General features: G+C 39.6%; 1 protein-coding gene across 2 annotated transcripts in view; it reads left to right on the forward strand.

Annotated features, from left to right (window-relative positions):
* LOC121289185 (zinc finger protein 644-like) overlaps positions 1 to 17,822 on the forward strand; it is a 131,127-nt gene that overhangs the window by 76,253 nt on the left and 37,052 nt on the right. For both annotated transcript variants that reach the window (XM_041208374.1, XM_041208373.1), the window contains one exon: positions 9,971 to 10,066. In XM_041208374.1, coding sequence (XP_041064308.1) covers positions 10,026 to 10,066 — 41 coding nt within the window. In that variant the 5' untranslated portion in view covers positions 9,971 to 10,025. The remainder of the gene's footprint in view (positions 1 to 9,970; positions 10,067 to 17,822) is intronic.

Genomic DNA, 17,822 nt, shown 5'->3' on the forward strand with positions numbered 1-17,822 from the left:
ACAAGCGTGCAACCCGGATCCTTTAGCCCCAACGAAAAAGGGATAGAAAATGGGACAGAAAGGAGGATAAAACCATAAATAAAAACAAAGTGGATGAAAAATAAAAATGAGTCTAGAAAAAAGGGGATTAAAAAACTGTTCTGTCAGGTTAGTGTTAAGACTTTCTGCAATGGATTAGTTTCAGATTTCCTGTTCTGTCACCTCATCAGCTGCTGAAAGCCTCAGTCATGTCTTTGTTACTTTGATACTGGATTATTCCAATGTTCTCCTGGCTGACCTCCTGTCTTGTACCCTCCATAAGTTTGAACTTGTGCAAAACTTCCCTCATGTCCATACTCATATTCAGCCCCTTTTATCTCTGTAATCTCTTCCAGCTCTACATCCTTGTGTTCCTCCAATTTCCATCTCTTGTGCATCCCTAGTTGCTGTCACTCCACCATTGGCAGCCATGTTTTTCAGATTTGAGGATGGTAGACAGTGGTGTTCCTCAAGGCTCAGTGCTAGCTGAATCCACTTTTTTTTTCCAACTGGGAGGTGTGACACACAGTGAGGATGATACCAATCTACATCAAAAAGACATAGGCTAGAAGTCTGGGCAGCAAGTGGCAAATGAAATTTAATACAGAGAAGTGTGAACCAATGCATTTTGGCAGAAAGGATAGGGTAAGGCAATATAGAATTAATGGCACAGTTCTAAAGAGTATGCAGGAACAAAGGGACCTGGGGTTGCATGTGCACAGATCTTTGAAGGTGGTTGGGCATTTTGAGTGAGCAGTTACAAAAGGATATGGGATCTTAAGCTACATAAATAGAGCTATTGAGTACAAAAGGAGGGAAGTTATTCTGAGCCTTTATAAAGCTCTGGTTAGGCCATAACTGGAGTATTGCATACAGCTCTGGCCACCACACTTATGGAAGGATGCGCGGGTCTATGGAAGGGTGCAGAAGAGATTTACCAGAATGGTTCCTGGGATGAAAGATTTCAGCTACAAAGTTAGTTTGGAGAAGCTGAGTTTGTTCTCCTTGGAACAAAGGAAATTGAGGGAAAATTTGATAGAGGCATACAAAATTCTGACAGGGTTAGATAAGGTAGACCAAGAAAATGGTCCCATTAATGATGGTACAAGAACTACGGGACACAGATTTAAAGTTTGGGGCAAGAAATGCAGGGACGGATGTGATGAATTTTTTTACACAGCAAGTGGCAATGACCTGGACCTTGCTGCCTGTGATGGTAATGGAAGTGGTAACAATGAATGATTTCAAAAGGAATTTGGATGGAAACTTGAGGGAAACAAACCTGCAAGGCCATAGGGATAGAACAGGAGAATGTAACTGACTGGATTGCTCTACAGAGAGCTGGTATGGACTCAGTGGATCGAATGCTGTAATGACTCCATGGATTGTAACTTCCGAGCTCTCCAGCATCCGTCGTTATGGGGGAGGGGGTGGTACCCCAAAGATACGCTGAAATCCCTTTCAGAAGTTCCCAGGTAAGGTTTGCATGGCAGTAGCCCAGAAGTGCAAACTTCCCCTGGGCAACTGCACTGGACCAGCTAGGTTACATCAATAGCTACCCAGAAAAAGTTAGGATGAAAATTACTTCTAACTTCTGGGTAACTATTGTACAGACCCAGATTGACCTTGACCCACCCCAGGGGACTCCCCTTATCCCCTGGCTCCCCTGGGATCTCCCCCAACCCCTGACTACCCCTCCATGCCCCCTACAGGGGCACATTCTCTCTCTCTTACCCCACCCCCGAGACCTGACGTCCGACCACCCAAACCTCCAATTACCTCCACCCCCCAATTCCTATCCACTTACCTTAGACACTTACCTTCCCTCTGGCCTATCAAGGACCTTTAGACCTTCTAAAACCTACAGCTAGGGCTGTTTTTTTAAAAAAAGGAGTGCGGTCTCATTCCCTTCGACTCAGTTGCACTTTGACGCTAGGCCCGGGAGTACGCTGTACTGCCCAGATCTTGCCTGGCCTGAACTGGAAGGTCGGGCTAAACAGGCTGGGGAAAAAAAATTCAGATAAGAAATTGGGCGCAGAGTGGCTATCCAACACCATTCCGAGGAAGTTCAGGCCCTATGACTCTGTTTCCTATCATAGTTGAAAATTGTTTACTGTGGAGAAATAATGGGCAGAATTTAATGGCCCTGTTGTGGTGGGGGTGGGGCAGTAAAATGTGGTGAGCCGCTCAAAAGTCCATTGACTTCGGCGGGACGGTAAAACCCTGCCAGCGTAAAATTCCACCCATGTAATTTATAAATAGAATGCAACTCCAAATAGTGGTTAAAAATCCCAGAATCCCATGATAAAAATGGAATTTGGCATTCACCATGATACAATGACCTGTGAAGTGGGTATTGATGGAAATAAACAGTTTGAAGATTGGTGAGTTCTGCCGTTATTGAACTTATGTTCCTAAAATTAAAGAATTCGCATTTTGCCTGCTATTGTTTTTGTTTGCTTTGAATCAATATGTACTTTATTTAAAGGCATAAAATGAGGAAATAAACTTAAGTGAAAACACCAGCCTGTGGATGGCAGCATTTCATCACAATTGACAAGCTGGGTCTTGCCTGATTTAATATAAATCACAGTTAACAAGCTCCCAGTTTGTTTATGAGCTAGAAAATGAGTTTTTGTTTCATTGTATGGTTTGTACACAAAAAGTAAGCGATTTATGTGTTTACAGTTATGGGGGTTTAAAAATGTAATTTGTTTATTTTTAAAATTGGCAAATTCAAATGATTCTGTGGTGGTGTGAGTTGGAATACTGATCTGAGACAGATGGGACTAAAGTCTCTCTAAGGGTTCTAAATGAAATGTGTTTGGGCAGCCCATACCCAATTCCCAACAGATGAAGACCAAAACACCATTACAGTTCACAGTTGGCACAAAACTGAATAAATCTGGCAAGTTTATGAAAATGTGTTTTAAAATAATTGTCATTGAAACAACAGAAGTTGTGGCCACAATATTTACAATTTGTTTGCTGTGAAATAACTATGTGATACTTGCAGCAGAAAATTAACATGTTTTTGTGAATTTACTGTTAATAATAGTGACATCTAGTGATGTAAATTGTAACTGGGTACCAAAAGCAAGAGGAAAAGATGACCACTAGATGGTGCTGCTACTGCCTGGGTTTCTGGAGATCGATGTGCTTCAAATCAGGATGCTTAAAACTTGTTGTGAGGCTGATTTCATTATACATCCCTTCACTTCCTGGCATTCTGAGCATCCGTTTCTTCACAACATTTCACTGCTGTTGTCTTTTTCTCCATGTTGGTTCTGTCCTTTTTTTATTTTCTCTTATTCTGTATTTGTCTGTGATGCTCTCCAACCAGTCCAGATTTCTTTTGTTTAATGAAACAACTCTACAGTTATTTAAGGAAAGGAATTATAACTCCATCGACCTTTCTTCCCCCTCAATATCTGTTCATTTTTTTAACCTTCAATCTTCCTTATGTCCTGCTAGTTTGCATTGGTGCTAAATCTCAAGGTCAACAATCCATGGCTAGGAAAGGACTCTCAAATGAAAGCAACTGGTCTCTGAATGAAATCCAACACTCTTTGTCCCTCTGCAATTCACATGATGCTGAATTTAGTAGGCTAATGAACGTCATTTTAATAAGAGACAGTTTAAATATCTTTGCCACAGGGCTCACCCAGTGCCTCAGCAACTTTATCCATCTGAGCCAAGAAGTTCCAATGGTTGATCCTCCATCTTTTGCTGAGTTAACTGATCTCAATTGGAGTTGGCTGTAGGGCTACTGAAATTGGCTTCAACACCTCTAGATTAGGGAGAGGAAATTCAGCCAGAGAGCCTGCTTCTGATTGCTAGCCACTGATTCCTGCTGTAAATTCAGAATACTTGGGGTGTCACTTGAGGATAGTATGGGGTGCAGCTGTGTTGACTCCCATAGTTGAATATCTTGCCAGTATTCACTGTTGAGACTTTCATGTGAATAATTGCTACCAGGGCGAATGTTGAATGGTGCCTATGTGCCAGTCAACATCATCAAGAGAGAAGACAAAATTGGACAAAACATCCAGGAAGAGTGAGAGCTGAGCAAGACTGGAATGAAAATAAGGAGCAGTGGCAGGAGAGGCCTGAGACCAGGAAGAATGAGGAATGGACCGTGTTCGAATGAAGTGTTTTAAAAAAAAAAAATCCAAGCGTGACATTGGAGGAAAGCTGGTAAGTAAATGGTTGGTGAGTATTTCTCTATTTTCCTTTTTTTTTCCCTTCCCTCTAAACTAAGACATTGGTTTAAACTAAGGGCTGGAAAATGAAAGATTTCAAACAGGGTAAGTAAATCAGTAGTCAATAAAGAGTATTAGCATAGAGCAGCTTCACCTGAGAGCAGATATTATCAGAGTGCAAGGTAGGGTTACATTAATACTGTGGGCTAAGTTATAGCAAATACCTAAAGCATGTAATTAAACTTAATAAATTAAACAAGGTTATTACCTAGATTTAAAAATTGGAAATAGACAACTGAGTAACATTTTAAAACTTGAAAACCTAATTAGTTAAATACAATGCCATAGAGGTGGCAGGACAGGTGATGTGTTGTAGCTGCAGCATTGTAGGGCTGGTGGACACCAGTTTGATCCATGACAATGGCACAGAGTGTTGTGACTGCAGCTCGAGGATCTTTGACTCAAGAGTTGATGAGCTGGAATCTGAGCTTCTGACACTGAGGTGCACTAGGGAGAGCAAAGTTACCTGGACACTGTTCCAGGAGGCCACCATAACCCTTGGATTAAATACTTCAGATTTGGTTTGTGGTCAGGGACAGAAGGATATAATTCCAAGTGAGGCAGGTATGAGGATCCAGAAGGAAGCATTGGAGGAAGCCTAGCCCTTGCACTTGTCCAACATGTATAGGTTCTATATGCATGACAGCAGGAACTGCTGGGAAGATGAGCAAACTAATTATAGCACTCTGGTATTGGAGGGGTGGAGGAAATTCAATTTGGGGCAGTAAAAAGGAATGTAATAACAGAAAGGACAATATAGTTAGTGGGGGTAAATACTGTTCTCTGCAGCCAAGAGCGAGAGTCCTGAAGGCTGTATTGCCAGTCCAGTATCAGGATTAAGGACATTTTCTTGGAGTAGGAGGGGAAGGATCCAGTTATTGTGATCCATGTACGTATCAATGACATAGGTAGCACTAAGAAAGAGGTTCTGTGTGTATGAGCAGTTGGGAACTAAATTAAAAAGCAGAATCACAGGTGTGGTAATCTCTGGATTGCTACCAAACCCATGAGCAAATTGATATAGGGTCAATAAGGTCAGAAGGTTGAATGCATGACTCACAGATTGGTCTGGGAGAAATGCATTTTGATGCATGGAACACTGGCGCTAGCACTGGGGAAAGAGGGAGCTGTTTGGTTGGGGTAGGCTTCACTTGATCCGATGCTGGCACCATTCCCTACAAATCGAATAACTAGGGCTGTCGATAGGACTTTAAATAGTGGGAGGGGAAGGGTTCAACTGAATTGAGATTTTGAAAGTTAAGGAGAAAGGGCAAGAGAATAATGTAGTGTAGCGATACAGGGAATGACAGAGCATAAAAACATGAGTGCACCAGCAAATAGTCAGTGTAAAAAGAACTGGTTTAAAAAAAGACAAAATTAAAGACTCTTAACCTGAATATACACAACATTTGTAACAAGATAGTTTAATTGATGGCATAAATAGAAATAAATAGGTAGCTATTACAGAGAGATGTGGTTGCAAGGTGACCAAGGCTATAAACTGATTATTCTGAAATGCTTGACAGTTCAGAGTGATGAGCAGAAGGTTGGAGTAGCCCGGTTTAATATTAAAGAGGGGATCAGTACAGCAGTGAGAAATTATCTTGGCTTGGAAGATCAAGATGTAGAATCCGTTTAGGTGGAGATGAGAAATAGCAAGGGAAAGAATTTGCTTGCTGGAGTGGTCTTTAGATCCTTTAACAGTAGCTAGATTGTAGGACAATCAAGAAAAAATGGGGGCTTGTAAAGAAGGTACTGCAATAATTCAGTGATTTTAATCTTTGTTTAGATTGGTCAAATCTAATTGACAAAATAGCCTTGAGGCTGAGTTCATAGAGTATATTCAGGGCATTTCCTTGGAACGATACATCACAGAGCCAACCAGGCAACAGGCTAGTTTAGATGTGGTAATGGTAATGTGTAACGGTTAAATTATGATCTTGTAGTAAAGGATCCTCTAGGGAAGAATGATCATAACATGATAGAATTTTGTAATCAGTTTGAGTGGGAGAAACTTGGGTCTGAACTAATGTCTTAAACTTCAACTCAGTCTTCATTGTTTGTTTATTAAAGGAAAATTAGAATAAAAGGTGACATGGTAGATAAGTAGTGGTAGACATTTAAGGAGATATTTCATAGTTCTCAACAAAGATGTATATTACAAAAGAGAGACTACAAAATGGCAGAGACTTAGAAAATATTCAGTCTAGATAATATTCAATCTGTCTTCCTAGTAAAAGAACTAAAAGTATCCCAATAATAATAGGAAAATCAGAGTGAAAATGGAGGAGGGGCTCATCACTATAATTAGATAAAAACTACTGGGCAAACTTATGGGACTAATGATTGACAAGTTCCCTGGGCCTGATGAATTGCATTCTAGGGTTTTTTAAAGAATTTGGCTGCAGAGACAGTGAATTCGTTGGGTGTAATTTTCCAAAATTCCCTATATTCTGGAAATATCCGCAGTGATTGTAAAATTGTAAATCCAACTCCGCTGTTCAAGAAAGGAGGGAGAAAGAAAGTAGGAAGCTATAGGTCAGCTAGCCTATCATCTGTCATTGGGCAAATGCTAGAATCCATTATCAAGAAGGTATTAGCAAGACTTTTAGAAAATCATAATACAATCAAGCAGAGTTGACATGGTTTTGTGAGAGGGAAATCAAATTTGACAGAATTATTAGTGTTCTTTGAGGATGCAATGAGCAGGATGGTTAAAGGGGAACCAGTGGATGTAGTATATTTGGATTTCTAAAAGGCATTTGATAAGGTGCTACATAACAGGTTACTGCACAAGATAAATGCCCATAAAGATAAGTGTGAAAGTAAGTTGTGAGGAAGCCGTGGAGTCGGCAAAGACATATGGAGATGTTTAGATGAGAAAAAAATTGGCAGATGGAATATAATGTGGGAAAATGTGAGGCTATCCACTTTGGTAGGAAGAATAGAAAAGCAGAATGTTATTTAAATGGTGAGAGACTAAAGAATATTGCGGTGGACAGGGTTTTTTCTTTCTTTATTCATTCATGGTTTGTGGGTGTCATTTGTTGCCCATCCCTAACTGCCTGTGAACTGAAGGGCTTGCTAGGCCATTTCTGAGGGCAGTTAAGAGTCAGCCACATTGCTGTGGGTCTGGAGTCACATGTAGGCCAGACCAGGTAAGGATGGCAGATTTCCTTCCCTAAAGGCCATTAGTGAACCAGATGGGCTTTTATGACAATCGCTGATAGTTATCATGGTCACTATTACTGAGACTAGCTTTCAATTCCAGATTTTATTTATTTAATTTAAAATCCACTAGTTGCTGGTGTCAGAATTTGAACCCGTGCACCCTGGATATTAGCCTAGATTTCTGGATTACTGGCCGAATGACATTACCACTACATCACCATCTCCCCTAATTTGGAAGTCCTTGTTAATGAATAACAAAGTCAGCATGCATTAACAGCAATCAATTGGGAAGGCAAATGGAGTGTTGACCTTTATTACAAGGGGAATGGAGTATAAAAGTAGGGAAGCCTTGCTAGAACTGTATAGCGTATTGGTGAGACCACACCTGGAGTACAGTGTACAGTTTTGATCATCTTAAGGAGGGACATACTTGCATTGGAAGTAGTTCAGAGAACTTTCACTAAGCTGATTCCTGGGATAAAGGGATTGTTTTATGAGGAAATGTTTGAACATTTTGGGCCTTTTCTCATTGGAGAATGAGAGGTGATGAGGGGGCTTGATGTGGTAGACATTGAGAGCATGTTTCCCTACGTGGGGAAATCCAAAACTAGGAGATATAGTTTTAGAAAAAGGGTCTTCCACTTAAGATGAAGGTGTGGAAGAATTTCTTCTCTGAGGGTCATGAACCTTTGGAATTCTGTACTCCAGAGAGCTGTGGGAGTTGAGTCATATTCAAGGCTGAAATATACATATTTTTGAAATGTAGGGGCGTCAAGGGTTATTGGGACCAGACAAGAAAGTGGAGTTGAGGTCAAGATCAAATCAGCCATGATCTTATTGAATGGTGGACCAGGCTTGAGGGCTACTCCTGCTTCTATGTCTTAAGCTCTTATATACACTGCAATTAATCGCCACTATAATTGTTATACTACAAGGCCATTTATTAAATGTACATTTCACCCTTATTTGCTAAATCCCAAACTGTTTTTTTCAGTAAAAGATTATTTCAGTTTTTCCCCTTTCGTTGTTCTGTTTCATCTTGCACATTTCCACATCCAAATGTCAGGCTGGCAGATTGCACTTGACCTATTAGGAGGTGCCATTTGTGGTTGCAGTCAGTTCAGGCAACTTTGTTTTTTTTCCGGCAGATGCAACTTAACATTGGAAGTCTGTTACTTAGCAAAGTTTGCTTATAATTCAGAGTAGAATATTTAACTGTTTGTTTTGTGCAAAGCTGGTCACAGAATTCAATCCAAAGTGAGGTAGCTCAAGTATTAGTTCAGTTAGATCTCTTCGCTAACTGAGAAATCAGAGCTATAATGTCTTGATGCATGACACTCTTTGGAGCTTTGTTTCAGAACAATGAAATGAGGGCTTATCTGAGCTTTCAAAGTCGTCACTGAGTCTCAGAATGATCTGGAGTTATGGAAAATGCTTAAGAATCTAAGGATTGATGCTGACATTTTATTTGGTGTTTCTATCTGTTATAAGGGCATATGAAGCATTTGCTTATGGCTAAAATCAGGTTGACAATCAGCTCTGTTAAATGGCAGCATATAAGATTGTGCTTCTGACATTAATCTTTTTATTAACAAAGGGTTATTTACTTTGGAAAGTGCATCCTTCATGCAGTTTCCCTTTCACATCAAAAGGCAACACTGCAAAAGCAGTGATTTCTTCAAATGAAAGCACTTGTCTCACATTGGGAGTTACATTAATTCCATCTTGGTAGCTTTCCTGCAATGGCACTTGTTTAGTCAGGATAGTAAGTGAGGAAAAAAACAAAGTTGCCTGAACTGATTGCAACATCAAATGGCAACCCCTAGTAGGTCAAGAGTGCAATCTACCAGTCTGTCATTTGGAAGTGGCATTAAGGGAAGTACCCTTAACTTCTTTGCAGCCACCATCAGCACTATTCCATGTTAGTTAATGGGAATGTGCTCTGAGAGTTGAGATTGGAGGCTACCAGTTATGGATAAATTCTCTTGCAATAGCACACTTTGCCACTGTGAGGCCAAGAACCACTGAGGATAAATGGGTTTAAATGTTAAAAGGTAAGTTTCAAACAAAGGCTGTTTTGAATATCAATCAGTTAGTCAGCCATGACAGTTACAAAATAATTAATGCATTGATGTGAAATAAAGATGCTGAAAATTCAGACATTTTATTGATTCCTGCTCATAATACCATACTGTTTGAATATCATTGACACCTACATTTTTGAACAAATTGCTGTCTGTCTTAAGCAGTGAAGCTAGAAAAGGTACTTGCAAATACAGATTTCCACATGTATGAAGTTTGATTGTATGTGCATTATTGGCGATCTTTGTATTCTGCTTTGTAGCAGCCCATGTTTATTTTAAAAAGATCATTGTCTTAAATCTGTAACAATACGAACAATATAGTTTTGGTTTGGTCGAGCTTAGAAAACCTATAATGAAATTTTCATTTGAACTATTGTCCTTTTTATATATTAACAATTGTAGAAATGTTAAACATTTTTGTAATTTTTTTAACAGGATACAAAATCAGTGTGTTTGTACCCCCTTGCCTCCAATTGCAAGGAGACGCATCATGGCCTTGAATGACGCAGACATGGATGAGGAGTGTAAGGAGTAAGTATTTACTGTTTTAGTTAATTACTTTGAAAAATGATAAAATGTCTAAAGTCTAGATTTTAGAGTCATTTACAATTGTATCTTAACATTGTTACAGAGAAATTTGAATGACTTAACTGTCCATAAAACATTTGTCATTGCTAAAAAAGCAAGCTCTCTAACTGAAGGGCTCACAGTGTAGTTACAATTCCTTTTGTAGCTTTTAGCAAGTGTAACTCATGAAAGCAGGAAATTAATGATAACATTTTTCTAATTTTTCTATTGCCCTTCACTACAGTCTCATAAATTAATAGTGTGTTTTAATGGTTTCAGAAGTTCATGTTACTGAATTTCTGTTGAATTGCAATTAAGCAGGGAAAAAGCTAAGCATTTAAGGGAAGATTCAGAAAAGCATATCAAGACCCCAGATTTGAGGTTCAGCCCAAGAATAAAATGAGAATATTTTAAAAAACTGGAAAAGTAGAAAAGTCTAATTAATTCATGTCGAGTGCTTAATATGATTAAAATATTTTAATTCAGACCAATTTGAACTTTGCAAACATTTACTGTAAGTACCATTACTGCTGGTTTTGATCCTTTAACAGGTCGTACTTAATGGCTTAGAAAAGCTGTTGCATCATACTGAAGTGGTTGTCAGAGGCAGCATTCATGTCGCATGCTTTGCTGCTGGAGTATGGTGTACAGTACTGATCTCCTTATTTAAAGAAAGATGTAAATGTGTTAGAAGCAGTTCGGAGAAGGTTTACTAGACTAATTCCCGTCTCGATTACCAGGACATTCATGCATTAGTGGGAAGGGTGAAAAAAAAGTGCTGGGCTAAGTGCAATTCAGTGTTAACTGCACTGGTTGAAAGTATAGTTTGCTCTTGCGGTATAAGATTCTCTGCCAGAACACTATCTTGATAACTACTCTGAGCTATCCTGTTTCAAAAATTGACATCCCAATTTTGAGTATGACTGATAAAGTGGATACGTATAAAACTGAGCTGACAAAAACAGCTGATTTCCTTGTCTTACAGAAAACGGTGCCTTTGAGATAAAAACAGAAAATTCTGGAAATATTCAGCAGGTGTGAGGAGAAACAGTTAATATTCCAGGTCAATGAACTTTTTTCAGAACTGATGAAAGGTCATCAATCTGAAACATTAACTCTTGTTTCTCTCCGCAGATGCTGCCTGACCTACTGAGCAGTTCCAATATTTTCCGATTTTCTTGCAGATTTCCATCTGCAGTATTTTGCTTTTAAATTGAGATATTGCGGTACCAAGAACCCATGTAAATCAGCAAGGAGAGGGGTGATCACTGAACAACATCTAGCACAGGTTACTATCCATGTAGCAGCGTTTGATGGATAAGCTGGAATTTATGGATAGCCGAGGAGGGGAGACCAGACAGGATAGCATGTGATTAGTCAAGTCTGGACATGACACAGGCACAGGTGAGAATTTCAGCAGCAGGTGGGCTAAAGTCAGGGTTGGAAGGCTTGTGTATATTGTAGAAGTAGGCAATCAGTGATGACGAGAATATGAAGTCAGAAGCTCAGTTTGGGGTTGAATTGAATGTCTGGATTAAGACCATAGCATAAGAATTAGGAGCTGGGGAAGACCATATGGCCCATCAAGACTGCTCTGCCATTCAATACAAAATGAGTCCTTTTCTGGTTGGCAGGATGTGACGAGTGGTGTGCCACAGGGGTCAGTGTTGGGTCCTCAACTTTTTACAATTTATATAAGTGACTTCGATGAAGGGACCGAAGGAATGGTAGCTAAATTTGCTGGCAAGACAAAGGTAGGTAGGGAAGTAAATTTGTGAATAGGATATAAGGAGGCTGCAAAGTGACATTTAAGTGAGAGGTCAAAGATCTGACAAATGGAGTATAATGTGGACAAATGTGAAATCATTCATTTTGGCAGGAAGAATAAAAAAGCTTATTATCTAAATGGTGTGAGACTGAGGAGCTCAGATTCAGAGGGATCTGGGTGTCCTAGTGCATGAACCACAGGTATGCAGGTACAGCAGGTTATTCAGAAAGCTGATAGAATGTTATCATTTATTGTGAGGGGAATTGATCACAAAAATAGGGAGGTTATGCTTCAGTTGTACAGGGCATTGTGAGACCACACCTGGAGTACGGTGTACAATACTGGTCTCCTTATTTAAAGAAAGATGTAAATGTGTTAGAAGCAGTTCGGAGAAGGTTTACTAGACTAATTCTAGGAATGGGTGGGTTATCTTATGAGGAAAGGCTGGACAATTTAGGCTTGCATCCACTGGAATTTAGAAGAGTAAGAGTCGACTTAATTGAAATCTTTGTTCATATCTTGGGCTTCAATCCCGCTTTCCTGCCTGTTCCACATATCCCTTGGTTCCCTGAGAGAACAAAAATCTATCTCAGCCATAAATGTTTTAAACGATGACACATCTACAACTTTCTGGGTAGACAATTCCAAAGATTCACAACCCTTTGATGAAGAAATTTCTCCTCATCTTATTCCTAAATGATTGACTCCTTATCCTGAAACTGTGCCCCTTTGTTCTAGATCCCCAGATTAGTGAAACAATGCATCTACCTTCTCAAGCACCTTCATAATCTTGAATGTTTCAATGAGATCACCTCTCATTCTTCTAAACTCCAGAGAGACTCAATTTACTCTGCCTCATTATAGGATAACTCTCTAGTGAAATTGCAAAATGCAAATTTATCCTCTTAAAATATGGAGACCAAAATTACACACAGTATTCCAGGTGTGGTTTCACCAGAACTCCGTGCAATTGTAGCAAGACTTCTTTATTCTTGTATTCCAATTGGCTTGCAATAAAGGTCAACACACTATATTGTTTCTTTTTTTTGCTGTACCTGTGTGCCAACTTTTTGTGTTCCTTCTGTGAATATACTGAAGTCTCTCCGAAAACCAACATCTGCACATTTCATGCCTGTAAAAAAAAAAATTTGCTTTTCTATTCTTGTGCCCAAAGGCTTCACTTTACCCCACATTATACTCCACCTGCCAACTTGTTGTCCATTCACTTAACCTGTCTATATTTCTTTGCTGCCTCTTTGTGTCTTCCTCACAGCTTGTATTCCCACTTAGCTTTGTACTGTCAGCAAACTTAGATATATTACCTTCTGTCTCCTTTTTATGATGACGGAGAATATTATTTGTGATTTTGGTGCTGTGGAATGCACATGAGATTATGGGAAACATGGGATTACAGGAGAGATGAGCATGAATTTTGGAGGTGCCTTTGTATGATGCAAAAATTAAAACACTTGCTGTAAACATAAAATTAGTTTAAAAGGTATTGAAAACAGGCATGGATTTTGCAGGTGCTTTTGTTTAAAGCAAAAAATTAAAACACTAACTTGCTACAAATATAAAATTAGTTTAAGTATTGAAAAATGCATGCAATTTCATCCAATGCAATTTCATCCGATGCGATTTCTGTTTTGTTTGTTGTTCTAGAGGGGTCATTATTTAATATGAATGACTGTGATAAGTCAGTAAAGAAACTCAACAGTTTTAACATTGTGTTATGATCTTGAGGGAAGCCAGTAATTTTTTAAAATAAATTTGAACTCCCAGTTATTAACTGAAATAATTACTCTACAAGGTTTCATGTTTTTAAACAAAATCTTTTACTATACAAGAGTTAAACAAAGCAAGTACTACTAATTTATGTTTAAACATCTAAATCTCCACAGACCACTTCCCACTCTATTTTTATTTCCGCCCAAGAGTTCCTTTGTACTTTACAGAGTCTTGAGGGTTCCTTCACTTCTAGGACTAAACCAAATTGTGCCAAAGCTCTCAGGAATTCACTTTGATTCTCTTCAGTGGGTTCCTGCTATCCTCCGAAGTGTGACATTTCTTGGGGTCCTGCAACCAGCATCCAGCTAGGCAACGCTCCAACTCTCCTTACACAGTAGATTATTGTGACCACCACATCTCCAGCATCGGTTGCACTGATTTCTTGCTCAGTGACTCCAAAATCAGAAAATGCATTTGGCGTCTGATAACCCTCTGCTATTGGTCTGCAGTACCTGGCAGGTTTCTCTCTCACTTGTCTCAAAGCTGCTTCCAGGCTTCAACTACAACTGCCTATTTCTGGGAGAAATCACATGGATAAAGCCCAACCAAAAAAATTACCTTCTTGCAATCTATCCCCACGGCACACCTAGGATGTCCCAGAGAGTGATTCAAACCAGTAACTCCAATTCCCAAACCTTCCCTTTGTTCTGGGAAACCATATGAATAATTTAAACCATTTATGAAGACAACTGCAGGCATTTCATCACCAAGAAACTCAGAAAGGGACCATCCATTGTTTAATGTTTTCCTACTTCTGACTCTGATCTTACTAAATAAACACAGGCCACCCTTTGAATTGCAATCACATTAGATCTGTTTGCCAGCCTCCCAAGCCAAGCACTTCCATTATCGTACATTTAAAAACATTCTCCCCAAACTAAAGGTTTTATTCCTAAAACATTCATGAGATTAGACATTTTCATAACAATAGTCAGAATTAATTTTGAGACTTTGGCAATAACTATAGTTTTACATAGTTGAATGAAAATATTTTTATTTTAGGTTTTCATTAATTTCCTACATTTTTCAAAGAAACATATTTAATTGAAAAATAGAGTTCTTTCTTGCAGCTTCCTGCATCTGCTTTATGGATAAGATCAATTTGAACTTGCATTATCTGCACTAACAATGCAGAAATCATGGGCCAAAATTTCAGACATCTGCGGAGGAAGAACTGGAGATGCATGGGCCTAAACTTTCCCTTCACCGACTGGCGTGCCAGTCTCCTTTGGTCCCATCCCCAGGCTACTTTTGTTTCAAGAGGTTCGTGGGGGGTGCGTGTGAGTGGTGGCGACCCACCAGGCCCCCTGAGCAGCCTATTACGGCCGCTTAACAGAAGCCAACTGAAAATGAGTCATCCACTCAGGGCAAAACACAGCCATGGTATGGAGGTGGCCTTACTTTACAGGGTCTTGAGGGTTCCTTCACTTCTAGGACTAAACCAAGTTGTGCCAAAGCTCTCAGGAATTCTCTTTGATTCTCTTCAGTGGGTTCCTGCTATCCTCCGAAGTGTGACATTTCTTGGGGTCCTGCAACCAGCATCCAGCTAGGCAACGCTCCAACTCTCCTTACACAGTAGGTTATGGTGACCACCACATCTCCGGCATCGGTTGCACTGATTTCTTGCTCAGTGACTCCAAAATCAGAAAATGCATTTGGCATCTGATAATCCTCTGCTATTGGTCTGCAGTTCCTGGCAGGTTTCTCTCTCACTTGTCTCAAAGCTGCTTCCAGGCTTTAGCTGCAACTGCCTATTAAAGCATGCCGGTTTGGGGGCGGTGCTGGTAGGACCCATCCACTATAGCAGTCGGGCCACAGCTATGGGCGCTGGCAGTCCAGTGGAGGCGTTACTTATACACACACACACACACACACACACACACACACACACACACACACACACACACACACACACACACACACACACCAACTGTGGCCTTTTTAATCATCAAAATTTTAAATTCCTTCAGAGGGCGCCTCCATCTTTGAGGTCACAATTCAATTATTTTCCTCAATGTCAGTTGCATATTTATTCCACAGTTTTATATTTAAGCGTTTTTCTCTGGTCATATTGTTATGAGAGCTCCATCTTGTCAGTTGTTAGCCTATTTGTATATATTTTTAGCTCATGGAGGAACCACAGCCCAAAATTGTTAGAAATGTCCTCTATATGGTGACCAAGCAGATGTAGCATCAAAAGATTTGAGCTTCAGACTCTGATCTGAACCAATCTGTAAATTCTAATAGACAACATGCAATAATCCACCTTACCAATGTACAGAAAGGGACTTATTCACAAGTCCTTTGAGTGCTTTATGAATTGGTCATAATTTTGGAAAGATTTTCTGATTATCTCAATGACAGACAGAAAATGCTGGAAATACTCATCAGGCTAGGCAGCATCTATGGAGAGAGAAACAAAGAGATGCTTTGGTCTGCTGCCTGGCCTGGTCCAGCATAGATTTCCACGATTGTAATATCTCACCTTTTAAACAGCTGACTGAGTTGTTTTATTGTCTGCAAACATAAATGGTCCGAAAATTATGCAGGAAATCTCTAAAACTTAATGTTACCCAGAAATTGATCTGTTTGCAACAATGAATTGGCTCCTACTGTATTTTTCCTGGAGCAGGAAGAGACAATCTTGAACCTATTGTCCAATTGAACAAGAAAATATCTAAATGTTTTACTTCCATTTCAATCATTGGTTTCAGATTTTTTTACCTCCTGGAGATTTCTTCATTTTAATAAACCTATTTTAACCCCTTAAAGACCCTCATCATGCTACAGGTAAGTACACTAGTACTGCTGAGTAATGCCAACCATATCTTGGTGTTCTCATTCAACTCAGGGGCCAGCTTTTTCACAGATTCAGCAAGATTCTAACTGATAGCCTGGTTGTTGAAAGAAATTCCTATCTCAAAGGTTAGCACCATCTGTGGTTGATGTAATAGTGGCTTCCTGAAAAACACTATGAACAAAATTTATATAATCTAAACAGAGAAAATTGTCCTTGAATGTGTTTGTTTTATTATATTGTCAGATGTGTTGCATTTTTAAGTGCTTTAAACACCTTTCAGCCCTGGGATTCAATCCAAATCTATTAGAATACACAGAAAGGAAGAGTTGCATTTAATTAGTGTCTTAGCATATCTCCCTCTTTCTCAAATGTCACCAAGTGCTTCACATACAACAAATTACTTTCAAGTGCAATGACTATTGTTATCTAGTCAAATGCTGCAGTCATATGCATGCACAATAGCTCACAGCAATGGTATGAAATCCCTTTTTATTTCTCTATTTGGTGCTGAGTGAAGGAGTAATTTTAGAACTCACTGCTCTTCACAACTAGAGCAATGGGATCTTTGACATTCACTGGAACAGGCAGTGCTTGACAGGCTTAATATCTTATACAAAGGATGGCGCCCACAACCTGCTAACTTGGAAGACAATTCTACCATCTGAACCAAGCTGAATCATCGTGATAATTATTTTTCCTGGGACTTTTCTCTTAGGAAATGCTGAAGTCTGCTCTTTGAGACAGTAGTCCAGTCAATCCCAGTGCCCTGCTTATTCTGTTAGCTCTACAAATTTTTCCTTTTCAAGTTTATTTCTAATTCCCTTTTGAAAATTGCTATTGAATCTGTTAATATCACTCTTTCAGGCCATGCATTCCAGGTCATCATAATTTGATATCTAAAAAGAATTCTCCTCATTTTTCCTCTGGGTCTTTTGCCAAATATCTCAAATTTGTGTCCTCTGGTTACTGACTCACTCATCAGTGGAAACAGTTTCTGCTTACTCCTTTCAAAATCCTTCGATTGTGAACGCCTCTGTTAACTCTTATACCTTTTACGCGTTAAGGAGAACAATCCCGGGCTTCTCTTGACCTGAAACTCCAGCAAACCCCCTCTGCATCCTCCCTATAGCCTTGACACCCTTGCTAATATTGGGTGTCCAGAATTGGCCACAGTACTTCAGCTGAGGCCTAATCAGTGTTTGATTAAGCTTTAGAGTTACTCTCTTCCTTTTGTACTCTGTGCCAAGGATCCCTTGTGCTTTTTCAGTGGCTTTATCAATTTTTCCTGCCACCTCCTTTGCGTTTGCTTCCTGAAGATGTGGGTGACACTGGCAAGTATCATTTGTGGCACACAAGTGCTGGGC

Source organism: Carcharodon carcharias, chromosome 16, assembly GCF_017639515.1.
Source record: "Carcharodon carcharias isolate sCarCar2 chromosome 16, sCarCar2.pri, whole genome shotgun sequence".
NCBI lineage: Eukaryota > Metazoa > Chordata > Chondrichthyes > Lamniformes > Lamnidae > Carcharodon > Carcharodon carcharias.